The 26,609-nt window shown below is 52.0% G+C and overlaps 1 protein-coding gene across 1 annotated transcript in view; it reads right to left on the reverse strand.

The window, feature by feature from the left end:
• Window positions 1–268: 268 nt before the first annotated feature.
• The window catches only part of LOC144269549 (cysteine-rich protein 2), a 56,547-nt gene continuing 30,206 nt past the window's right edge, over window positions 269–26,609 (reverse strand). The window contains exons 2-8 of the mRNA XM_077825336.1: window positions 18,361–18,455; window positions 7,618–7,675; window positions 6,732–6,869; window positions 4,521–4,589; window positions 3,042–3,136; window positions 1,189–1,246; window positions 269–336 (exon numbers count right to left, since the gene is read on the reverse strand). Coding sequence (XP_077681462.1) covers window positions 269–336; window positions 1,189–1,246; window positions 3,042–3,136; window positions 4,521–4,589; window positions 6,732–6,869; window positions 7,618–7,675; window positions 18,361–18,455 — 581 coding nt within the window. The remainder of the gene's footprint in view (window positions 337–1,188; window positions 1,247–3,041; window positions 3,137–4,520; window positions 4,590–6,731; window positions 6,870–7,617; window positions 7,676–18,360; window positions 18,456–26,609) is intronic.

Raw genomic sequence — 26,609 nt, forward strand, 5'->3', positions numbered from 1 at the left:
AGGCACATTGGGAGCGACCAGAGACACTTTCTACTTCTGTCTTTAACATCAAAGCTTATATTATATTATAAAATCCAGAGGGCAGGGCCGCCCCACCCAGAATATAAACAGCAGGGAGCACAGCTCTGTAGCCAGCCAGGCTCAGGGCTGCTCCAGCGCATGGCTTGGCCATCCTGGAACTAAGCTACTTCTACAGAGGGGAGCGGAGGAAAGAGGGAGCAGTGTGAGTGGCCTGTGGCAGGCGGGCAGGAGAGAGGCAGAGAGCTCCTTAGGGCTGGTCCTTTGCATCAGGGTCTTTATCGTAGATGTAACTTCCAACAGCTCCAGTGTTCACTCCTGCAACAGAGAAAGAGCCCCACGTAAGGGCAGGGCCAGGAGAGCCAGGCAGGGCGCTGAGCACAGATACCTCTCCTTAGCCTGGGGGCTGCACAGAGCCCCAGCCAATACGGCTGTGGAGAAACGGAAGGGGAAGGTCAGAAAAGGGACAGAAGGTGAGTGGAAGGCCAAGATCCTGGCCATCCCTGCCTGGGATCTAGTAACGTGAGCAGCTTGCCCTCCCACATTAGGGAACTATGCCCCATAGCCGAGGACTCACCGCTCCATGAGCTGGCAGCGTAGGGAACCCAAGTGGGGAGCAGTTAGTCAGAAAGGGCCAATGGAAAAGTGGGGGGCTGAGCAGTAGGGGAAATATTTGCATAAGGGCCCTCGCCAAGGAGTCAGAGGATCCTCGCCCAGCTGAGCCCCGTGCACCCCCTGGCCCCTAGAGGGAACTAGGGGACTGTGCTCAATCTGTGTTCTGCTGGCCTGGTTCCAAAATGCAGCAAGCCTCCCGTTTCATCCATGGGCCCCACAACACTTCCCCTGTCCTGGGCAAAGGCTGTAGCACAGTTAGCAAGGGACTGCCCTCCCTCCTGGAGCCTCTGGGTGTACTGGGGCACCTGGCGTACCCCCTCGGGCTATCTGCTCCGGGGCCCTACAAACCAATAGATGGCACGGCCAGCTGGGGGGAGGGTGTGCGGGTGAGGACCTTACAAATGGAAGAATATCCTGCAGAGGCAGCAGGCCCAGTCACTGCTGCCCCATGGCTCCCTCCCCCTCCCTACACTCCAACCTACCCCTCCCTCCCACGCCCCCATTCTGGCCTCTGGACACTTCCCTCCCACCTCCAGTTCTGTACAGCACACTCACCCTTTGGCCCAAAGAGGATCCCGTAGCAGGGCTTGTGGCAGTACGGCTGCCCATCGTGCTGCGAGGGGTCAAAGCAAGACACACATCAGTGCCATCCCAACCCAAGAGATGCAGGAGAACATGATGCAGATGGCCGCTCACCCATGCCTCTCCCCGGGGCACAGCCTTGCCATGGCAGCACAGTGGGGGTGGGCTCCCCAGCATCCCACCCCAACTGCACAGGACTCCTGGAGAGACATGGCTTGATTTCCATTGCCCTGAAGCTCCCAATGTGGCTGGTTTGCTACTACAGCCCTGGCCTCCCGACAGCGCCGCCAATGGCCCCAGGCCTGGGCTGCTGTCTCCCTGCTAGCTCAGCACTTGCTCTGCCCGTCTGCCCCTGGAACCTGCCCTCCGTGGCATAGACAGTCCCGCACGCATGGAGCACAGACTCCATCTCACTGATGTCCTGCATCACTTGGATCCACAGAGCCCTTTGTGCTGCGAGCGGCCCAGCAGCGCTGAGCAATGGGAACCTCCCCGAGGTGTCCGCACTCGCCTTCCAGCAGCCAGGGCTGCCCGCAGCCAACAGCCCCAGCTTTTCATTTAAGTCCAGTCTGTCCTCTGGTGGGCATGCCTGGGATCACTGGAGCACGCGATGGCAGGAGAGGTGCCCAGCTCACAAATGTGGGGAGTGCTCCCCAGCCCTGGGATGAGATTACGGGGTGCAGCTATTCCCATGAGACCTTCACGGGTGGGCGGGGGGGGGTCAGAACGTCATGGGATCAGAACATCACGGGGCTCTGCCCTGCCCCTGCTGCAGCCACTGCTACATGGCCATGTAGGCCATGAGCATTTTCCACCCACTGCACACAGGTGTCTGTCCAGCACAGGCCAGGCCCTTTGTGCAGCCCTCCCCTCCAGTGTTGCAGGGCCAGAAATGCTGCCTGACTGCAGCATCCTCCCAGGAGAGAGGCCAAGGCCTCAGACCTGTCGGAGCAGGAGCAGTCGGGGGCAGAAGGGGCCTGCAGTCGTGGCTGGAGTCTGAATGCAGGCAGTGATGGGAGTCTGAAGCTCCAGCAACAATGGCGAGGCATAGAGATGAAACCCTTCTGGCCACTAGAGGCCCAGGACTGCTCCCGGCAGCCCCACACTCCACTCTCACTGCACCTAGCGCACGGGAGACACCACGACAGATCAGCTCTGGGGGAACGGAACTGCTACAGTACATCTTTTTTCCCTTTACACTGCACGAGCCCAGGCCTGGCTGTTGGCATGCAGGATTTTGGGTACTGGCCTGGGTCTGCACCTGGACTCCTCAAACCACCAGACAATTAGCCAGCCAGGGTACGCTCAGATGACTGACTCTGCCTTAGGGGTCCCTGGTGATCCCCAGGCGCAGGTAAGAAGCACCAAGGACCGGGGAGAGATCACAGACGGAAAAGCCATTGGCCAAGCTGGGCAAGAAGCAGGGGGCTGTGCCCAGCTGAACAGCAGGGGTGTGAAATGAGGTGGGAGGGTCAGATGGGATGCTAGCCAGGGGTGCAAGGACGCTCTCTGCTCCAGAATTGAGGCCAGCTCCCCCAACATATCCCTTCCTCTTGTCTGGGTGGGTCACACCAGGCTTCCTGGGATCACAGCTGGGTGCAGCCCAACTCCAGACACTGCCCCCCCAGGGCACGGGCCATCACTGCTGTAAAGGCAGCAATCGGGAGAGGGGCAGGGGAACGAAACATCCAGTCCAGGGGTCGTACCCCATCCCTCGCTAGGCCCAACGTGCACATGCACCAGTGTGAGGGGAAGGAGGTGGTGGCAAAAGCCTGCACCAGAGCACACATGGGGCAATCAGATCACAGCATGTGCTCAGTCCTTACCTCCGCGTGGCCGCCAGGGGTCAGAGTCTTGCTGCAGCGCTCGCAGCGCAGGCAGGGGCGGTGCCAGTCCTTCCCCAGTGAAGTCACCTTCTCGGCTGGAGCAGAGACAAGAAGGGACATATTCCAGTGGGAGCTCTTCGTTCCCTGCCTTGGCTTGAACACGTCCAAGGCGGGGCTTCCACAGCGTCAGCTCGCGCCCTGGCAGCAATCCACACAGCTACAGGCAGGCTGAGACCACCCCGATGGGGCAGCCCAAGGGATTGTGGGTAATCTCGCAGATGTCCCAGTTGGCCACACTCGCCTTTGCCTGAGAACTGCCCCTTCCTAGCCATGGGGCAAGAGAGCCTCAGCGCTCACACACCGCTCCCACAGCTGCCACGCTCCTAGCCCCTTAGCCCTGCTGCCCAAAGAGGCAGTGTCTGGGTCAAGCCAAGAGGGAAACCTGCTGGCAGCAGTGCGACAGCTGAGGCAGCCTGCTCTTGAATCAGGCCTCCAGCAGCGAGAGGCTGCACAACACCCTCTCCACAGGCAGGCTTTGCTCTTGGAGAGCTGACGTGTTACTAGCATCCCATAAAACCTTTGCAAAGAGCTGCTTAGGCCTTTACTGAAGGGTCTTTTCCTTCTCCCTTGAGGGAGTCAGCTGCACCCATACCCTGACATGCTGCTGAGCATGTTACTACCCAACCACAGCAGCAGCAAAGAGGTAAAATCAGCCCTCGGAAGTGACAGCTCCAGCGCCTCCCGGGGACCATGTAAATATTAATCTAGGTAACAAAAGAGCCAAATTCCCTGCTGGCAGAATGTCACTGACTTCAGAGAATGTAGCCCAAACCTTTGTAACATTAGTGGGAGTCATGAGATGGCGCTCTCACAAACAGCCTTACAAATTCTGCGTGGGTGACCGGATGAGCATGTGTGTGTTGGAGACATGCCTATTGTTAGTTGTGGTGCAATTCCACTTAGAAGGTAAACATGTTACTACCTGTACAATCTGTTCCTCTACCTACAGCGTTGCATCAATTTAGGTAAAAATGTGATTTTAGACTCGCCCAGACCTAGCCTCCCAGATACCTCCTCCCCAAAGGCCCCACAACCCCCTCCGCTGAAGCAGTCACATCCTCCAGGCCCCCCATTTAAGAAGCTGAAACCCTCCTGCAGAGGAAGGACTGCCTTGTGGCTAAGGCTCCCAAGTCTCAGTCCAGTGACCTGGGTTCCACTGCTGGAAGTGCCAAAGATGCTCCATGTGACCTTGGGCAGGTCATATATCCTCTCTGGGCTTCCCAGCAGTAAAACAGGGCTAGTAATCCTTTGTCGGCCATTTCCACTTAGCCTAAGTGCTGTGGGGCAAGGCCTCTCTCTTCCTATGTGTATGTGCAGCACCTAGCCCTGTTCTCGGTTAGGAACTTCCCACAGTGCAAACAAGTGACCCTGGGGCATAAGCAGGATACACTAAGGAAGCCGGCCTGCCCTGGTCCTTACCGAAGTAGACTCTTTTGCCACAGCGCGGGCAGATGTTGGGTTCCCCGGTGAAGGTGGTGACACTGGAGGCTGAAAGACAGGAGAAGAGTTTCTTTAACGCCCTAAAGAAATCAGCTACATGGATCCCACACACACACCAGCGCTACTGCAGCACCCATGGGACCTCTCTCCAGGTAAATTCAGAGCTCACCATCTCCAGCTGGCAACCAACAATGAACCGTGCCCTTGGAAGGGGGCTTTTGTTCGCTGCAGAAACAACAGGCTAAAGCTATCATTAAAGATCAGAGTCAGGCCAGGTCTACGCTATAAACGTACATCGGTATAACTCCGTCGCTCAGGGTTGTGAAAAATCGGTGTAGACAGTGCTATGTCGGCTGCAGAGCTTCTCCCGTTGACAGAGCTATTGCCTCTCATGGAGGTAGATTAACTAAGCTGATGGGAGACGTGCTCCCATTAGCGTAGTAGCATCTTCACCGCAGCGTTTCAAGTGTAGATCTATCCCCAGTTTCTTTAATGAGCATAGGGCCTGCATTAAACAGCGCCCTCCCTTCTGCCCTGAATCCTTCACCAGACGAGATCTCAGCCCATTGGTACACGTCATTATTTGCTTTTGAAAGTGGCGTCGGGGAGGTAGCTCATCGGTGACTGAGTGATGGCTCTGGTGCAAAGAAAATAGCATACGGTCATGGTCATTTCTGCTAAGCAGATTAGGTTGGGTGGAACATGAACATGGAGATAACACTCTCAGGGCTAACAAGCCGGGGGGGGTTGCAACATGGGAGATGCACAGCTAGGGATGGCAGGGAGAGAGACAGAGCAGTGTGCAAGGGGAGAAAGGCCTAGGGCTGGTGAAAGATGTGGAGGGGCAGACGCACAACAAGGGGAAGGGGAGCACCCCAAGGGCAGAGGGTGAGAAAGTTCAGACAGGAGCTCCTCACAATGCTCTTTAATCCCCGAGGGTATGTCTTCACTGCAGTTAGACTGAGCAAGAAACAACACTCGAGCAACACACAGCATCAGGTTAGCAGATGATGAGCTGTGCTAATGCAAGCGGCAGCCTGTACCCCCAAGAGGCCAGCCACTTGAACTCTAGTTCAAGCCCCACTACACTCAGGCTAAGGGTTTGTGCATGTGGACGAAGCTTGAGTTACGGGCAACACTCGAGTGAACTTTGTAGTGAAGACATAGGCCTTCAAGGGCACCTGGGAGAATTCTGCGGGAGCAAACCCAGTGACGCACTTTAGCTTTCAGAGCTGGCAGGCAGGCCAAGGGTGGGTGAATCTACACTGGGGACATGCACTGGCAACAGCCAGGCTACCCCCATGCGACGACTTTGCTTTATAAGCATCTCAGCAGCAGCCAGAGCAGACGAGCTCTCAGCAGGTCTATGAGCCAGCTCACTCTAAGGGGTTTCACTCTGGAACTGGTTTGGTGCCAGTCTGGATGTGGACAAGCTGCTATAGTTCTGACAGTCCTACTGTTACTATCCCATAGTGCCTTCTGAGCTATCCCCGGAACACACTGCTTCTGGGAGCTGTGCCAGGAACTGTGGGGTAAGTACCCAAAGGGCACCGCATCAGAAACAGCTTCAACCAGGGCTACCACAGGGCAATCCTACAAGGGCTCTTTCAGCAGCTCAGCAAGGACACACATGCTCCGTGGGCTCAAACCTGCTCAACCCCCTGCTATAGCACCCACTCAGCCCTCAGGGGTTGTGTCAGTGGGGACATATGGCCTAGTCCCTGCAAAGACCCCCACCAGAGCGTAATCAGGTCCACTGTACCATCATCCAGGCCACGGTGTGGACCCACATGCACCTGAATGCAGGCTGCAGCAGCTCCTGTCTGGAGTGACACGGTCCTTCTGGAGAGTCCCACAGCAACACGTGCACCGTGTGCTATGGGTGCCCCCTAGTGGTCATTCCAATCAGCGCATGCAAAGCAAGAGGGAGCACCCAGAATCGCTTCAGTGCCCTCATTCCACTCACAGTGGAGCTTCACTGTCGCTGCGCTAAGTCCCTGGCCACGCAGAAGCTAGTGGCACACGTGCAGGTCTGAACCAGGGCCATGAAGTCTTAGCTGCCGTCCCCACCCAGCCCTCCCTTGCCTCATCTTCCCCCTTGCCGGAGCTCCCCGGTCAGCTGGCGAGGTTCTCACAGCAGAGTGCAGTTCCATGCTGGCTTTCCAGCCTATTTCCCACTTCGGCACTCACCTCTGCTGGGCCCCTTCGGTGGGCCACTGACTTTCTTCTCTTCTACCTTCGGAACGTGCTCAATGGGCCCAGAAGCCGGCTGCTCTTCCATCTGAGGCTTCTCATAGATATAGGAGCCAGCTCCACCGATATTCACACCTACAATGGGAGTATCAGCGTTTGAGGCTGTTGGATCCAAGATGCCCTTCTGGTCTTTCCACCTCTCCCACAGGGCCATTACGAAAGGCAAGCCTTGGCCAGTCTGCACTCCCAGCTCCGGCTGGAGCTGCCGGTCTCTCCAGCACTCCTGCTCTGCCGGCCCAGGGACATGCCCTGCCAGATGTGCTCTCACCGTACCTTTCCCGAGATGTACAGCTGGGAAGGGGGCATGTCTGCAGCCTCCTACAAATGGCCTCCTGTCCCCTCTCCTGTCCACAAGCTGGAGGTAGTCACCACCACAGCTCTACCCCACATGGCTCTCTCCTGGGACTGTTTTACCTCCTGGGAGGCAAAGCTGTCTGAGCGACCAGCCCTCCCTGTGGTTTGCAGGGGAGCTGTCATGACTTCTCCCCTGAAACATCTAACCTCCAGCTCTGTGAAGAGCAAGTTCCACTGAACTCACTGCCGATCTGGAGCCACTCAGTGTGGGGTTTGGGGCTGTGAAGTGCTAAGATGGTGGCTCTTTGGATTCCCCTGGAGGAATCCCTCACACAGCTTTGGCCTGTGCTGTCCTGAGTCTGGGGCAGTTGTCAGGGCCCTAAACTCTTCTGTTAAAACCTAGGATAGGATAAATGCTCTGAATAGCTGCATGAATCACTGCAGCCCTGAAAATGGGCAGCATTCATCTTTCTGCCTCTGGACGTCCATTTCTCATACCAAGGGGAGGCTGGTCAGGAGGCAGACTTACCTTTTGGACCAAACAATGTTGCATAACATGGCTTGTGGCAGAAGGGCTTCCCGTCATGCTGAGGGAGAGAGAGAAGGGGCGTTAGGAATAGAGGTTAGCAGGGGCTTTTCCCCTGGCATCTCTAGTGCCAGACACCAAATCCCTGGGACACACTAGCTGCAATACCAGGCATTACTGAGGGGCAGGAGCTTACGTTCATTAAGTGTCTGTAAAATATACATGAAGAGACAAAAAGGGAATGAATTTGTAAACCAACATTGAGGGAGTCCTGTTACACATACTAGTCAAACAGTTTACACAGACAGGCAGAGCATTCTGGGAAAGAGGAGGGAACATCACAGCAAGATGTACTGCACTCTACCTCTTACATACAGCGTTCCTCACAAAAGACCTCCAGCCCTGCCCAAGAACACCTCCCATAGCCCACCATTAGCTTCATCTAGAACAGGGGTGGGCAATCTATGGCCTGCAGGCTGTATCTAGCCTGCCAGTTGATTTAATCCATCCCTCAAGCTCCTGCTGGGGAGCAGGGTCTGGGGCTTGTCCCACGCCCACGCTCCAGCCGGGGAGCGGGGTCAGCAGCTGCTCCACGCACGCCTGCCACAGCTCCGCACAGTTCCCGGAAGCAGCGGCATGTCCCCTCTCCGGCTTCTATGTTTAGGGGCAGCCAGGGGGCTCCACCCGCTGCCCCCACCCAAAGCACTGCCCCCGCAGCTCCCATTGGCTGGGAACTGTGGCCAATGGGAGCTGCAGGGGTGGCACCGGTGGACAGGACAGTGCGCTGAGCCACCTGGCTGCACCTCCATGTAGGACCCGGAGGGGGGACATGCCGCTGCTTCCGGGAGCTGCTTGAGGTAAGCGCTGCCGGAGCCTGTACCCCTGAGACCCTCCCACGCCCCAACCCCAGCCCTGATCCCCCTGCCACCCTCCGAACCCCTCGATCCCAGCCCAGAGCACCCTTCCACACCCCAAACCCATCATCCCCAGCCCCACCCCAGAGCCTGCACCTCCAGCCAGAGCCCTCACCCTCCCCACCCTAACCCCCTGCCCCAGCCCGGAGCCCCCTCCTGTGCCCTGAACTCATTTCTGGCTCACCCCAGAGCCCGCACCACCAGCCAAAGGACCTCACTCCCTCCTGCACCCCAACCCCAATTTCGTGAGTATTCATGGCCCGCCATACAATTTCCATACCCAGATGTGGCCCTCGGGCCAAAAAGTTTGCCCACCCCTGATCTACAGTAATATCAATAGCCCACCGGCTTTCCTTTCTGATAGCCCAGCATTTACAGCACTATCCTGGGACCTGAGACACCCAGGTTCAATTCCTGCCCTGCCCCAGACTCCCTGCATGACCTTGGGCTAGTCACTTTTTGCCTTAGTTTCCCATCTGTTCAATGGGAAAACAGCAGTGCCCTGCCTCACCGGGTAGTTGTGAGGAAAAAAGCATTGAAGACTGAGGTGCTCAGATACTGTGGTGACAGAGGGGACCTTGCAAGGCTCTAAATAGATTTCTCAGGTTTACATCCCCCTGTCTGCGGTGACCATATGACGGTCACCCCACTGGGGGACTGAACCACAGAAATCCAGAGCTGGAAGCATGAATGGGTACAGCTTGAGCTCAAGAACCAAGCCCCTGTCGCTGAGGGCTGTTACAGAGTAATATTCTGTGTAGATCAACACTGAGAGGGATCCATAACACAAACTCACCACTGGTAACACGTACAGACCCAGAGATGGCTCGCCCCGCCCCCCATGCTGGAATTGTGGAGCCCCACTCCAGTGAATCAGGAGCCTACCACAAAGCACTAACTGAACCAAATGTAACTCAGCTGTCACTAGCACCTCGTGCCCTCCTTCAGGTATCTCAGGGCTACACACAGCTGAATCCAGAGCCGAGCACAGCATCCATTTCAATAACTAACACTCTAAATACACAGCCCCGGGCGTTCACTTCTGTGAATATTCTGGGGGTTTCATGTTTATGTATCTCCCAAAGGAATTCAATTATCCCATAAAATAACCACATGAGAGAGAGGGCACATCAGAACTCACGGGCAGTTCAGCTCAGCAGGCTCTCAGAGCTGAAACTCTGCAACATGACACAAGGATCCGGTAACATACAATTTTGCTTTTTAACGTATTCTGCGGATTGGACTTCCCTTGTTTATATGCTTATTTTGGGGGATTATTTAATGTCTTGGGAGCCACACATCCTGGCGAGACCAGACCATTTATTTTAAGTGATTTCCATCTACTGTGAAGTTCAGATTGCATTATTACTATAATACTTTTAGACTTGGACATGGGCAGTTCGTATATATAAACAGAGGTCACATTTTCAAGCTTTGGTGCTTAAAAGTGACACCCCTAAATCCATATATAGACCCCTAACTAATTGGTCCGATTATCAGCAGTCAGAATGTCCATAGCTCCAGCTCTCTGTTTTGAATTTGGTCACCCTTTGTTGTGCAGCCTGTAGAGCTGCAACATAGCTTCATTTTTCGGTGCTCATCTGTCTTAATCGATTTTGGGGTATTTTAATTTCCAACTGGTCAGTTTCGTCACACCAGGGGATATTTCCAAATGTATTTCTTTTGAAACAAACACAAAGAAAACCAATGAATGATTCAGCTGAAAACGTCAAAGGTTAAAAAAAAAAGTCCTGTTTGAAAACGTATGGGATGAAAACCCCTCCCAAAATCTCTGAAATTCCCAGTGATCGTTACCATGAGAACTTATCACACACGAAGGCTCAGATGGAGCAGAGGGGGCCAGTCCATTTAAAACAAACAAACAAAACCTCCTTTCTAAATAGCTTTTCTGCAACATGGCGGCACGTGCAGGGGGAAGGACTGGATAAGGTATTATCAGCCTGCATTTGACACCATGAATAACTCACTCGTGCATAACGCATCCATCCCGAATCATATCAATAAACCCCTTTATACATGCCATTCTCCTGCTGCTGCCCTCATTCCCCCCATCTCCACTCTGCACCCCAGTCTCACTAGCAAGACAAAGAGAGAACATCCCCAGGAAGCCATGATACCATTCCCTCCTCGGGTCCCTCCCCAGGCATGGTTGCTATGGTGCTTGCCTCATCAGAGCCATTATCTGCTCACATTATCAAACAGGGGCGGATTGCTTAGAGGAAAAGCAGTTTTCTCTCTGGACAGAGTGATAAGGAGCAAGAGTTTTCCCCCCTTATGTCATGCCCTTATCACAAGGACTGGAGCATGTGCGCTGCCATTGATTGGAGGGGCAGGGTGGGACAGGGGCTGGGACAGCCAGCAGGCAGGAGAGAATGTTATTCCAGCTCCCAGCAGCAGTTTCCCACCAACCAGTGGGAAGTGAGTCAAAGAAAAGAGAGAGTATTTGCGGGCTCTGGCAGCTGGTCTCTGCGAGGGCTGGGATGCTGAGCACACACCGCTCCGCAAAGAGCCAAAAAGGAAGTCAACTGGCCATGTGTCTGTCTCCTTGGTAAATGTGGAATGCATCCCCAGGGGCCGAATTCGCTGCCTCCCATGCAGTACACTGGAAGGCCTGGGCCCATCCAGATGGGACTCTGGAGAACCAAAGCACATGCCTCTGGGGTGAGTCACCAACAGAAGCGTTCTCCTCCTGCTAGGCACTGGGCACTCCCAGCCTTCCTGGAAGGGGGAGAGCTGCAAGACACTTTGCGTGCCATGTTGCTTTGCTGGTTTAAACGTACCAAGATTTTCCACACATTTCACACCCCAAAAATTGTTCTATTTGCTGCAGCATATCCTGAAACGGAGTAACGAACAAGTCTGACTAGGAGTCAGTGTAGCACGCCAGCTCTGCCAGCAGTGCTCCACACTCCCAACACACCTGTCTTTGACCTGCTGCACCTCCTGCTGTTCCATTCTGCTCCTTACCATCCCCCTGTACTTCACTATTCCATTTCTAAGCCCGTCCCCCCACAGCTTCTCACCAACACGTCTCATGCTGAACTGCATCACCCTCTGCCATTCCAGACTTGGGCCCCACTAAGAGCTCTGCCAGTCATCCTCAAGCCTCAGCTACCATACCCTCTCCTGCAGTGGTGCAAGGAGCTGTGATTGACCCCACCCAGCCCCAGGTGGCAGTCACAGAAATGGGCAGGGTCTACACTAGGGAATCCTAAATCGGAGGGGGATGAAGAGCTTGTCTGGACTGGAGCACTCTTCCTCTGATCCCAGACCCGAGACTGAGATACAGATCAAGGACTCCGCAGTAGCCCCGAGCTTTGGTCATGGTGTATATAAAGTAACATAAAAAGACAGCCACAAACATCCCCTGGGCTCTCTGTACCCCAAGCGCTCCCCACCACCAGCCCCATGTCATTGCTGACAAGACCCTCTCCCCCATCTTCCCATTTCAGTGTTCGGATCAAACTCCAAACAGCCAGGAACTTCTCCCAGAAGCCAGCATTCCTAGGTCAGCCCGAGAGCAGGAGCGGCTGCTCTTGGGTCCCTCACTGCCTGGAGACTGTTATTCATTGGGCTCAGGTTGTCCTGCTTGAGATCTGGCAGGTTCCTAGGTTTCTAAACAGAGGAGCAGTCAGCAAAAGAGCAAGCAAGAACGAAAGCAAGTGACCAAGAGGTGAGCAGGAAGAACCTGTGCCAGTATGCCACGCTTTGGGATAATGCAAGCCACGCACAGGTACCAGCACGCCATGCATTACTAAGCCCTGCGGGCAGGCCACACTGCATTCTGGGCACTGCACCACTGACATTGGGAGAGGGGAAAAGCCCGAGCCTTTCCCTCATGGTGCTGAGCCCAGGATCCTCCCTGATGTTGAGGGCATCCAACGATTACACCTCAGATCACATCAAAGCCCTGCCCAGCCTCCCCGCGGGAGCCCCGGCCCATGACAGCCCTGCCCATCCTCCCCATGCGAAGCCCAGCCCACAGCTGGGATCAAGAACTCTCCTCTATGGAGCCTGCCCAGACAGCCCCACCTGTTGCTCCTCATTTCTATTCCACAGTGTTATCACAGATGGGATCCCCTCGCCCTCGAGCGTAGGCAGGTGTGCCTGGGAGCCGCCTTCTCCAGCGCTCCAGGATCGGAGCGGAGTGAAAGACACTCCCGTTTGGGTGACCAGATGTCCCTATTTTATAGGGACAGTCCCGATTTTTGGGTCTTTTTCTTATATAGGCTCCAATTACCCCCCACCCCATCCTGATTTTTCACATTTGCTGTCTGGTCGCCCTAACTCCTGTGTCACCCATAATCACTCGCTTCCGGCTTCACTCTCTTGGCTGGGCAGGATGGGCCAGTTGCCAGAGAGCATCTTTCAGTTCAGAGCCCTTGAGGCCAGTGGCCTGTTCTGTCTATTCCCGCGCCACCTGCATTGAGTGGCGGGACACAGAGCTTCGCACCTCCTCGCCACCTTGCAGGAGCCACAGCCACCCCAGCGTTTGTCTGGACAAAAGGGGCAGAGCATTTCCATGGTGCTCAGACCTGAAGACCCAGCAGGCTACGCGGCAGCTGTCATGTGCCAGGTTTTAGGACCCTCTTCCCCAGTGCCTCCTGCCCTGCACCACCAGGAAGAGACAGTTTCCCCATGGATGCTCCCCCTGTCTAGGGTGACCATACATCCTGTTTTAAGCCCTGTCCTGGCCATCCCGACTTTTTTGACAAACATGGGCATTTGTCCCATTTGCTCTTGCCAACTTGATAAAAAAAAATGGTGTCAAAAAGTGGGGTCCGGAGGAACATGCGGGGTGGCAAGCAGCGTTGCCAGCCCTGCGCAGGATCCAGGGAGGCAGAGCTCAGGCGGGCAAGCAAAGCTTGAGTGAGCAGCGACACCAGCCCAGTGTGGGGAGGGGGGCTCAGGTGAGCAGCGCAAGCCAGCCTTGTGCAGGTGGAGGGACAGGCTCAGGTTAGCCCCATGCAGTGTCCCATTTTCCTTTTGGGAAATATGGTCACCCTATCCCCATCTGCAGCCTGGGGAAGCAATGCCACACAGCAGCGGCCTTTGTGCACATGGGACTATGCTAGCCCTCTGCTGCCCGGGGGGCCTGGGCAGCACCCCCCTAGTCCAAGGAATATTAACTATGGAGTTATTGCACCTTCCTCTGTGGCATCTTGTGCTGGTCTCTGCCAGAGACAGGAGCCTGGGTTGGGTTGATCTCGAGTCTGACCCAGTCTGGCCATTCCTATTGTTCCTATAGCCTGCCCCACCCCAGGGCTCGCACATGGCAGGGGGAGAGGACAAGTGGGCCTGCCAGGCCTCAGGATGGGCCAACGCAGCTTGCCAGCCTACCATCATTGGCACTATCTTGGCTGACCAGCAAGCCCTTTAGGTGGCCCATCAGCTGCAGTGTACATAGCCCAGGACAGGACACCGTTTGCAGTAACACCAAGAGGGACAGCCATGAGAGCAGAGACCAGCCCAGCTTCCAGGGACACAGATCCCCAATTTATACAAAACAGAGACTGAGTGACAGCAGTGGTGATTGTGGGACAGCTAGCTTCCTCTGAGCAGGTATTTGGCTTAGGCTGAGCCTGTTCCCATGCAGGCCACGCCTGGATTCTCAGTGTTCTGGTAAAGTCCTGGCAGATTCGTCCCTGGATCAGGGACACCTGCAGCTCAGACCCTGTGTGCTTTGGCCAGACTTCACTGACTGCGTAAGCCCAAGCACAAAGCTATACCTGGCCTTGGAGAGAGAAAGACCTGCCCCCTTTGAGCAAGATGGCATAAACTCTTCCTTTTCCCAGTGCCCTCCAGTCTTCACCTGGAGGGGAGGAAAGGGAAGCCCTCCTGTTCCAGGCATGCCATCTCTGCCATTGCCTTGGGCTGAGGCTGCAGTTTGCCATTCATGGAAGCAGCTAAAGCTGCCTCCTTCCATTTTTATTGTGACACTGGCTTTAGATGGATTGAGCAGAGACATCTGAGAAGGCTGCTTTCTGCTAAGCTCTGCCAGGTCCCCATCAGGGACCCCCAGGCTTCCATGTGCACCTCTGGACACAGACACAGCACACCCTGTTCCCAGCAGCTCCCCCCCACACCAGCTTTCCAAGATGGGAACACAGGCCAAGAGGAACCATTTTCCGACACAGGCTCTGCTACTCAAGCAGCAGAGCATGGAATCAGACAGATCTTAAAACTGCTACAAACAGGTAAAGTGTCCTGTGAATTCAGTCTTAATACAAAACAGAGTGCCATAAATCTGTCTCCAAGACACAGAACAGCTTGCCATAGACCCACGTGCCACTGTTCTCACATCTGCCTGCAGTAGTTGCCACTGCAACATAAGGACTGTAATGACAGCAGATGCTGAAGCACAGAGGAGGAAGCAATGATCACAGTATAGCTCTGTTGGCCTGGGTTCTGTTAGAAACACAAGGAAGAAGCCAATGAGCCAAACCCACTGAGACAGAAATGGGATTGTCAGCCGTCGGGGAGGGGCTCCCAGGCTGCGAGAAGGGAAAACTGAGCGGAAAGACACAAGCTTTGCAACGAACCACTGGCCCTTTATCCTAGTACAAGCTCACAGCAAGACAGAGGGGAAAACCGGCACCATCCGAACTCAGAGACTTCTCTTAGATAGTTCTTCATTGCAGAACCTCTCTGTGCTGTTTGATTCCACAGGAACAAACAAATGGGACCAGCCGGGAAAGCATGCAAGCAGAACAGCGGGAGCAAGGGTAATCCTGACAACGAACAGCTCCCAGTGGCAGAGCTCAGCATAGTCTCTGTTACCCAGAGGTCCAGCTCCTCGAGGGCAGAAGGCTACGAGGGCAGTGTCTAGCACCAGCTATGTGCACTGCATGGTGAATTTTCAAAAGTGCCTCGGTGACTTGCAATGGGGCTCACGCTCCTAAGTCAGTTCTGAAGGTCCTCCCATACACCCACATCTCCTGTGACAAGCAGGGGCAAGATCAAGCAAACCTTGCCTAAAAATGGGGAGGCGACTTTGGGTCCATGAGCAGGGAGAGGACATAATGCAGCAGAAAAGGCCTGGCAGAACCACTGAGCCTCACATGGGTTCCTTACCCTAACCAGCTGCTGCCCCCGACGGAAACCACATAGCACAAGCTAAAAGGGCACTAGGACTGCAGGAGCTTAAGGGAACACCAGGCTCATGTCCAGGGGGCTGACTGGGAGCAGACTGCTGCAAAGGCTGGTGTGTGATAAACTTTAGTGTGCTTTGTATTAGCAAATCGGAGAGCAGAGTAAGCATTCAACTATTTCCCTGGGCCACCTTTATTGCCCTGAACAGAGGAACAGATTTCTGAGAAGGTAACAGAGGCCCAATTCTACTCCCACTGCAATCACTGGGAGTTTGGCTGTTTACTCTGTGGAAGTAGCACCAAAGGACAAACCAAGAGCTGAGGATCTGGCCCAAGGGTCATTGCACAGATGGACAGTTTTCTATTCCAGCTGTCTTGTTAAATGTGTAACTTATTACTATTTAAATTGTTAAATACATACCAGAGATACACAGGAAGTGAAAGTGGCCCAGCCAATGCTACCATGACAACCTTTATTCTTTTAATTGCCTGCTTTTTGGCAATTTTAAAAAAAGGGAAACTGGTTTTAATTTCCCTTTTGTTTTTGCTTTTTAAAAAAGACCCAAACAGAAATTGCCTCTGCTTAGTAGCTTCAGTTCAGATGGGATTATCTATGCTCTTAGAATTTGTTTAGTTTTAAGTCCCCCCTCAATTTTAGAAAAGATGCCAAGCCTCAGGACAATGTGTGACGAGCTTCAACTCTTCACTGTTTAAGTTATCTGCAGGAGAAATACCTAGTGGTCAGGCTAACAGAGACCAGACTTCAGGGGTGCTGGAACAATTTGTATAGAGGGGTGCCGAGAGCCATTGAACCAAACTGTAAACCACTTTAAGCCAAGGACTGCAGCAGCACCCCCAGCATCCCTAGGTCCAGCCCCTATGCCAGATTTATCACTCTATTATAGCAACTGCAATGGCTGACTGAACTATGCTCCCGTTTCCCAATGGAGTTCTCCTTTCAGCTGAGATCAAGCATGGGAAGGAGGGAAAAATGGGGGTTACAACAGAAATGGTTCTGTTCTGCAACTTTAACTGGCGTGTGCACTACCGTATCAGCAGCATCAAGGTCCAGAAGCCTCACAACGGAGGCCCACTTTTACCAGACATCCAGCCCAGTTTCCAGAACAAAGAGATTCAGAAAAGCAGTACAAAACCACCAAGCCTTCTGGGGAGTGTCATCTCCAGCTACACAGCACAGGTTTACATGGAGGCTGTATGTCCTTAGAGGGGAGAATCTGCAGCGTGGCATATAGAAAACCGTCTGCTCCTCTAGGGCCTCCAGTCGACCCCTCCCCATTATACGTCATGACCATGGGTAACCATCCACTCACAGCCCCATTTACCCAACATCTCTATTCAGACCTTCATCCCCCAACAGCCCTCAGAACCCTATTCCATAAATTCCCCTGCTCACTGGTTCCTAAAGGGCTTCTGAAGGGAGTGGAGTCCAAGTGAGAGTTAAACAAGATGATCCTGGCACTGCGCAAGGTCGTTTCCCAAAGTTCAGCAGGGCCTTGGTTCTTATCTTTCTCCAAATATTTACATTTGAAAATGAATTCAGATTTTCTTATCCATTAATAGCTGTATGAAGAATGCAAATTGGAAAGCTCCGCATCTCCAACTCCTGCCTCGCCTGCACCCATCTCTGAGAGCTTGGGTAACCCACTTCTTTTCATTTTAACTGGGTGGGGACTCTGCAGACAGGGTTTTCTTTCTATTGCTTTACCATGGCTGGGTGGAGTGCTTTGGAAAGGCTGTGTTTGAACCTGTCTAGCTCAGAGCCAGCACTGCTTGTCTTGGATTTGCCCAGGGCATCTTCCCAAATGCTGATTTGAGTTTGGTGATTGTGCTATCTTCCATTCCTTCCCCAGCAGCTCTCTCACCTTGCACACATGGCAGAACGGGCAACATTTAGCCTAGTGAAAACACCTGGGATGATAACTCAGGTAGCACTAGGAGCACTCTGTGCAATGGGAAAGTAAAGGGCTACAAGAGCTTCCCGCTCTCCCAAACGTCCGAAGATCCAGGACCCTCTGAATTAGCAGAGCACAGTGAGGCCTTTACACTCAACTCAGTGGCATTCCTCCGTCTGTTTGCAACACAATAACTTTTGAAAATCTCATCCAGGCTGTTCCAAAATTTCAGGGAATGTTTGAGGTACCAATGGGCAGAATCCTACTGGTTTTGGTGAATATCATAAAACCGGAAGAGCCTGTTTTCCACCAACCTAACTTATGATTCTACAAGTTGAGATACAGGGGCGAGGCAGCGACCTCCAGGTCAGGGCATCAGAGAGCCATCACCGCCCGCAGCACCACACAGGCACTTTGTGGGCCTGGTTTGAGTGGAGATCAGGCTGCTACAGGCCCCTCACTCCCTACCCCCCACCCCCAAACCAGGCCTCCCAGCTGGGCAGTGCATCCACATGGGGGGGGGGGGGGTGTGAGGAGGTGGCTGAGTGTCCAGCTCTGCCTATGTAAGCAATGAAGCGTGCAACCCTCTAGTATATTATTACAGCCAGTTCTTATCCCCTGAGATGAGACCCGGTTATTGGGGTAATAGCCCTACCCTGGTGGGCTTCCTAGCCATCCCAGCAGAAGCAACAGCATCTTCTGACTCTCCATCATCTCAAACTTGAGACCCACTCACATGCTGCTGGGACGTTTTCCCCAACCCAGGGTGGGGCAAATGCATAACTGATGCTCTAATGTTGCTCTTACCTCAGCATGGCCCCCGGGGGTCAGGGTCTTGTTGCAGCGCTCACACTTCAAACAGAACTTGTGCCAGTCCTTGCCTAAAGAGGTCACTTTCTCGGCTGCATGAAAGACAAGAGAAAGAGCAGGGTTAGCCAGCTTGGCTGGAGAGAGAAGGCTAAAAGCAAACATCTGCAGAACAGGGCCCAGCAGTCTCACTCCAAGCTAGAGGGGCAGGATTCAGGTCTGTTGGAGTCTGCATCTAATGGCAATTACTGCTCTTAGCAAACATTACTAAACATACTGACTTTGTCTGCAGCATGAATTAATCACCTTGCTTCTCTTCTCTCCTGTATTATGACCTATTAGGGAAGCCTGACTTATCAGGGAAAGTTAAAGGACAGGATGGGGGAGGAAAAATTCATTGTCTGACTTTCACTCCAAAAGACCCCACAGCTCTCTACCAACTAGACAGAGGCACAGGAATCATTTGGCTCACTAACAAAATGCAGTTAAATTGCTCAGAGTGACACTTTCCCATATTGTAAGGTCAGGAAGTGCAGAAGAATCCCTTGTTTGATGGAAGTTTTATTCTGCAAGTATAAATGGTGCTTTACAAAAAACACACAAAAACAAAAGCTCTGCAGGATGAAGTCTACACTCTAGGCAGACTACAATTCCCTGGAGCTAGATTTTAGCCAAGACTCTGGAGTTAACTGCTGATGCTTGTGAAAAGCATCATGGGATCATCAATAACCACAAATGGTCAAGACTTTGGATTTTACGTCTCATCTGTCAGCCTGCTCTTCCTGCATCACAGCCCCCCAGCACCATGGTATGTCCTGGTGAAAGCAGCATCTCCTTACTGAATTGCTGACTCCTGATACATTTCAGTGTAGCTCAGCGCTCCCACCACAACACTGAGCAGACCTGAGCTTATGAGCGAAGATTGGAATTTGCCCCTTTTCCTCCCATCAGCCCAATTCCCAGAGGGACATTCTCTCTGGTGAGAACCTTACATGCATAACTGACAGAGACCTGTGAACAGAGCCCTTTGAGACAGCTGGAGTGAGGAGGGTCTGAGGGCACTGCCAGAGGGCACTGCCTCACAAGTCAGGGGTGGGCCCAGTGTCTCCCCCCACCACCTCTCTGCAGCACTGCGAGACTGGAGGGAGCTCAGGATCTCCCCATACAAAGGGTAGGTTTGGGGATCAGTCCCAATTGCCTGCTAGTCCCAGAGGATTTTTAAGATGTCTTCAGGAATGCAGCTTCCTGGGAGTCTCCAACTGTTCCAGATTTTCAAGAGAGCTCAGCACCCCATGTTAAAATCGGGTGTCCCAGCAGGCGCTGCTGGGGGCAGAGCACTGCTAAAGGTCTGGCAATTCTGTAGTTGTTTAAACGGAGCTGGGCTCTTTGGAAAAAAATGGCCCCAGCTGTGGGAGGGAGTCCCTTGAGAATCTGGGCGTTGGCGACTATTCCAACCATTTCATAATCTCACTGGCAGGAAGATACAGGCTAAATATCAGAGATGTTCCCTTTTATTTATTGATTCTCTTTATACCTCTTTGTACCGCCCTAAAGATCCCGCTGCTATTCAAATGTTTGTAGTCCATTAGCACTTCCACTTCAACTCAGCCCCTTTTGTCTACATTACACAGCTTTTAGCGACACGGCCATGTCACTAATAAGGGTATATCTACACTGCGAAGTTGTCGATAAAACTTTTGTACTTTCACGGGTACCCCCCCGCCATGAAAGACAAAAGTTTTGCCGACAAGTGGCAACGTGAACGCAGTTTTGTTGGCAGGAGCACTCTCCTGACGACAAAACTAACGGCGCTTGCGAGGCTGGAAGTATTTTGTAGGCAAAAGTGCCGACAAAGAGCGTTTACACACAACTGACTTTTAGCAACAAGGCTGTGTCCAATCCATCCCTAAAGGCCCTGGGTTGTCAGCATTCTTGGAGAAGGAGCTCAGAAAGGAACACAGTCACCTAGGTGTGGTCACATAAGAGCCATATATAGTAAGGGACGATATTAACCACACACTTTGGAAAGCATCTGTGTATTCAGCCTAAAAAAAAAAAATCACAGTTGCTTGTGCAGTACAGTCACATTACAAGTTCATCTCTCTGACCCTAGGTCGGTCTCTCTATCGCTGCTCCCCAGACTTCTCCCACCTACTGAACAGGAATGGCTTTGATTGTTTATCCCAGATGCATTCGCTTAACCGGGCCAAGTGAAATCTCGTTTTGTGTTTCCTGCCCATACATCTAGTATCTCTCCTCTCCCACTCAGCACACTAAACAAAGATGTTATGTGAGACCAGATCCAGCAGCAACACCGATCTTATCTAGGCTTTGCAAGGTCACCCTTTGCTGTGCCTTCCACAAAGATTAAACATTTCAAACTCTCTCCCCCCAGCCCTGCTGGCTAGAAGGAGCAGAGCTTACTAGAATTTTTCATTATGTGAAGCAAGGATGCCTCTGTGCCTCATGAGGGGAAAGCCATGCAGAAGAGGTAGGTTCTGCATTTAGTTTGCATGTGGTAAGGATGCTGGTCTCTTATGTTGAAAGGCAGCACATTCAAGAGCCTGAGTCCAGGTTCTGGGAAAGTTCTGTGTCTTGTGGAAACGGGGCTCCTCTTGCTTGTTGACTACTTTTCCCCCAAGGGAGCAAGCTGTTGTGCAAGCTCATCACCGCACGGAAGAGTTGGAATTCATATATCCCAAGGCCAGAAGGGACTGTTGTGATCAGCTAATCTGACCTCCTGTAAAATCCAGGCCAGAGACCTGCCCCCAAATCACTTCTAGAGCAGATCTTTTAGAAAAACATCCCATCTTGACTTTAAAATTGCCATGATAGAGAAAATTATCCCAATGGTTTGTAACCTTCACTATTCAAATTTACAGCCTATTTCCAATCTGAATTTGTCTAGCTTCAACTTCCAGCCACTGGATCGTGCTAGACCTTTTCTCTGCTACACTGAAGAGCCCATTATTAAATATCTGTTCCCCATGTCAGTCCCCCCTTAACCTTCTCTTTGTTAAGCTAAATAGACCAACCTCCTTGAGTCTCTTGCTACAAGGCATGGTTTCTATCCCTTAACTCATTCCCGTTGTTCTTGTCTGAACGAACCCCCTCCAATTTATCAACATTCTTCTGAGGCCGCTACTATGCCAGGCTTCGAAAGCCAGAGCAGCAACCTTGAACTGGACTCTGGTTTCAATGGGAAGCCCACGCAGTGACTGGTGATCACACCAATCCATGTTAGTGAGCAGCCACGTTGCTGCGTTCTGGGCCACAGATAGCTTCCCCAGAGCCCAAGGCTCCATTCCCAGGTGTAAGAGATGGCAGGAGCTGAGTCTTAAGGCTACAGTGTGTATCAGGTTTATGTTTAAAAGGACCAGCGTCATCCCCTGGCCAGGCACAGAAGGAAGGGGGTGTTTCTCACACTGTGGCTATCTGTGTGTTCAGGCACAGGACAGAGCCAAGGAGCCCCCATGGCTGCGGACAGATCCAACAGGTGCCGACTGTGGCAAGGTCCCTCCTCCTCCACCATCACCTCAGATGCATCAGGGCTTAGTCCCAACAGCTGCAATCCCTCCTTTGGACTGTGCTGTGAATGTGTGCTGTCCAGGTACTCCTGGCACTGCGGCCCTGGTTCTGTGCTGGCTCTCCCTACAGCTCCAAGAATATTGGACAGGAGGGGGAAAAGGACTGAACCTTGGAACACCAGCCAGTGAGGGCCCAGGGGGCTGAAGAATAATTGCCCATAATGACTCTTGCTGTACCCTGCTCCAGACCTACCTCCTGCCATCCCTACGCTGTATGTTGCTATTTAGCATTACTCCCAGCATCCTTGGGCAGCTAGCAGGCCATGTCACTGCACTCACACCTACTCTGAGAAAGATCCCAGGCCCCAAATGCCTTCCCTAGAAGACCATCTTCCGCCCTCCAGTCAGCCATTAGCCTTCTAAATTCACCGTGTTTGCGTGGGAGGTTTAGCGATCCGATTCCCCCTTCCCTTATACCAGGTTAACAGAACTGGAACCAGCGCATTATACCAGCACACAACTGGAGCAATGCAGGCTGGCTGTGTGCACCAGGCCCACTTCTCACTCGGGATTCTAGCATCCTCTTGCCGCTTAGATCTCTCCCCGATGTTTGTCCACTTCCTTCAGCAGAAACCCAAGCTAGAGTTACCAGATAGAAACGGGTTAGGCCATGCTGCCTTTCTTTAGGACTGGTGTCTCATAGGCTTCCTTCAAACGCTTAACTATCTCTTTCAGAGTAACAGCCGTGTTAGTCTGTATTCGCAAAAAGAAAAGGAGTACTTGTGGCACCTTAGAGACTAACCAATTTATTTGAACATAAGCTTTCGTGAGCTACATGCATCCGATGAAGTGAGCTGTAGCTCACGAAAGCTTATGTTCAAATAAATTGGTTAGTCTCTAAGGTGCCACAAGTACTCCTTTTCTTTTTACTATCTCTTGGTTCTCTCCTTAGAATGCGATGGATCATTGTCAGTGGCTCTGTAAACCCATAAATCAGTTCCTACAGCATTATAAAATTGGGCACACGTCACCCACACCTGCAGAGACATACACAACATTCTCCCACACCCTCCATCAGGGTTACTTCATGGGGGTTTTTATCAACAGCTACCAGCATATTGACAAAACCTTCCTTATTCCCTCTTTGCCCAGGCATCTGTGCTTTATATTATTAAAAAGGAATCTAAATAAGCACAGTATCTCTGCTGTTTCTGAATCAGTTCCATCCCACTCCACCCTCCATCTCTCTTGTCCGCCCAAGATATTTATATGAAAGTCCTTTTTGTTCTACCCCAAACCCCTTCTGGCAGCATTAATTCATTTTGCTACCCTTATCTTTTCTTTGCATGCCTAACCAAGTATATTTGTTACGCTGCCTCCCACCTCTTTCCCATTTCCTCTTCAGGGCTGGGATCCGTCTTTGTTCTTCACACCCACTAATTCCCCATTTTTGTTTTTTCTCTCTCTCTCTGACACATACAGACGTGGGTGCACACACTCTGGGCACTGCACAACAGCTGGAATACGGTAAAATTCAATTAAAGTTGCCATAAAATGAAGTCATAAAAAGCCAAATGAAATATTTAACAGGCAAATAAAGCAGCAGGATTGAAGTGCACTTCTACTCTAAATGCGACTGAAAATGGCATTATGGGTTTGTTTATGTTTGTTTATGTATTCTCATTGGCTTCATTGTGGGGGGAGGAATGTCAAATTTGTTTTGTTTACATGTTGTTATACTGGAACATGAGAAAAACCACACTGGAGGTGGTGGGTGTAACAGCTGCCTTCCATTCAGACTAAATGAGGGAACAATTAAATGCCCCTCTTGTTTAGGGATAGCCAGAACAACAGGAGCCACCCTCCAAAACAACAGGCGGCTTAGGGGTCTGAACTATGTGGGCGGAGGGGTTTCTCTGTGGGGTGAATGTAAATACCGGGATAGGGAATGATTTTGATTCCAGCTGTGCATGTGGGAGAGAAGGGGCTGGAACACCACAGAAGTACATAGAGAAGGCACCCCAAACACAGTGAGACTAAAGAAGCCCTGGTAGCATGACCCTAAGAAAAAGCTAAGAAAGGGTTTTTGGGCAAAGTGCTGGCTGGAAAGAAGCTTGGAACTGGAAGCAAAGAAACTACCTCCTGCTGTTTAATCCCTACTGTGTTCAGGACTTTATGCAACTTCTTTGTAAACAAACAGAACTGCCTCCAAGAAATACCTGAATCCATCACCAATTTCTCCTCCTAATGGAAACAAACTGGTAGTCTCTGAACTTTGGCGAACGCCTTGGGTCAAAAGGGGGCAAGACAAGAGGTTTTTTCTACCTGTCATACCTGCACTATCTGGGATCTGAAAGCTGAGCTGGTTCACTCAAAGTCCCCAGTAGCAAGGACTTTGCAGACCACATTCTGCTCTCCATTATACTTGCACATCTTCATTGACTCCAGTGGAGCTGCACAGGTGAAACATAAGAATTTGGCCCAGCAGCTAGAACAGTGGTTCCCAAACTTTTCAGGATTGCATCCCCCTTACTCCTGTCCACGCCTCCCCCCAGAGCCAGCAACTCAGACAAGGCCAGGCATCCCAACAGGCCCTGGCCACTGGCCCTCAGAGACACAACCAGGCGGTGCAATCTACAGGGCAGTAAGGCTCCCACAGGTCAGGCTTGCCCTGAGACTCTGGACTGGGGAGAGTCACCAATCCAATATGGATTGCACATGCACCCAGGGACTCCCTGGCTCTGCTGAGTGGGGGCTGCCCAGCTGCATCAGGCATTCCCCCTCGCCTCTCTGTTAGGTACCGGACCATGGGTGGTCTCACCTCATGGTTAGGGCGTGAGCCGGAGCTGAGAGCCAGGAATCAGGACTTGAGGGTCAGAGGGAACATCTACACTATAATAAAAACCCACAGCATCAAGTCTCAGAGTCCACGTCAATTGACTCAGGCTCACAGGGCTAAAAACTGCAGTGTAGACATTTGGGTTCAGGTTTAGGCTGGAGCCTGGGTTCTGAACAGACATGCCAAACCCATGAAAAAAAAATCATAGAAATTTGGCTTGTTTTGGCTTAGTTGGCTTGTGAGATGATTGTTGGCTAGGTTTCAGAGGTGTAGCCATGTTAGTCTGTATCAGTAAAAACAATAAGGAATCCTTGTGGCACCTTAGAGACTAAAAAATGTATTTGGGCATAAGCTTTCATGGGCTATAACCCACTTCATCAGATGCATGGAGTGGAAAATACTGTGAGTAGGTATAAATATACAGCATATGAAAAGATGGGAGTTGCCTTACCAAGTGGGGGGGTCAGTGCTAACGAGGCCAATTCAATTAGGGTGGATGTGGGCCATTCCCAACAGTTGACAAGAAGGTATTAGTATCAACAGAGGGAAAATTATTTTTTGTAGTGACCCAGCCACTCCCAGTCTCATTCAGGCCTAATTTGATGGTGTCAAGTTTACAAATTAATTCCAGTTCTGCAGTTTCTTTCTGAAGTCTCTTTCTGAAGTTTTTTTTTGTTGAAGAATGGCCACTTTTAAGTCTGTTATTGAGTGTCCAGGGAGACAATTCTTGTTGTCTCTATGCAAAAGAATAAATGTACACAAATCAGACATCAAGAATTGTAACATTCAAAAACCAGTAGGAGAGCACTTCAATGTCCCTGGACATTCAATAACAAACTTAAAAGTGGCCATTCTTCAACAAAAACACTTCAAAAAGAGACTTAAACGAGAAACTGCAGAAACTGTTTTTGCTTGTTTTCTAGTTTTTGGCTTGTAGCTTGTTGGACTTGTTGTAGGTTGTTGCTTCTTTTTTTTTTGATCGGCTCCCGGCAAGCAGAGGCAAGGGGGGACAAGAAGGGGCAAGGGGGAAGAGAGAGTGAGGGGTGCACAGCAGCCCCACAACAGTCCCAGACTGCACGCCAGAGGAATCTAGTCACTTAGAGTGTTGGGATTCTTAGGGATTGGCTTGTTTTGGCCTTGTTTTGAAATGGGATTAGCTTGATTTTTGGCTTATTGTGAAAGTCAGGGTGCTTATTTACCACGTGAAAGTTGGCAACTGTGGTTCTGAGGCCCCATTTTCAGGGAGGGTTTCAGATCCCAGGCTCCACCCTGAACCCAAATGTCTACATAGCATTTAACCCCGCAGCCCAACGCCTGTGAACCCGAGTCAGCTGACTTGGGCCAGCCACGGCTATGCTGCAGGTCTTTTACTGCAGTGTGGACGTTCCCAGTGCTGTGGTTAGACACTAAATACCATGTCTAGGCAGAGAGATGAATCTGAGGGTCAGAACCTGAGTATCAGCCGGACCAGGGGGTAGCAGCCAGCGGGAGGAAACCAGGAGCAGGAGCCAGGAACAAGGAGTGAGGGCCAGGAGCAGGAAGCAGGACCAGAACACGTGGGCATGGACCACTACTGAGCGACCAGAGACCCAGGGTGGCTGCAGGGTTTAAGAATGGCTGAAGACACGAACAGACACAATAAGGATGCCAGGTTCATTGGCTGAACCAGCTGAAGGCAATGAACTGGGTCTGGGTTCAGATGTGGGTCCCTAACGCTTCCTGTCACCGCAAAAGCCCACTGCCCCTGACCCATATAATCCAGGGCAGGGAGCCAGCCCCCACCCCAACACAACATCAGCGAACCCAGGGAAATGACGTGTAGCCATTCCCTGCTCCTGAGGAGCAAGCTACAAGGGCGCAGCACTACAGCGGCACCACACATC

This window comes from Eretmochelys imbricata, chromosome 8 (assembly GCF_965152235.1).
Source record: "Eretmochelys imbricata isolate rEreImb1 chromosome 8, rEreImb1.hap1, whole genome shotgun sequence".
In the NCBI taxonomy this organism is placed as follows: domain Eukaryota; kingdom Metazoa; phylum Chordata; order Testudines; family Cheloniidae; genus Eretmochelys; species Eretmochelys imbricata.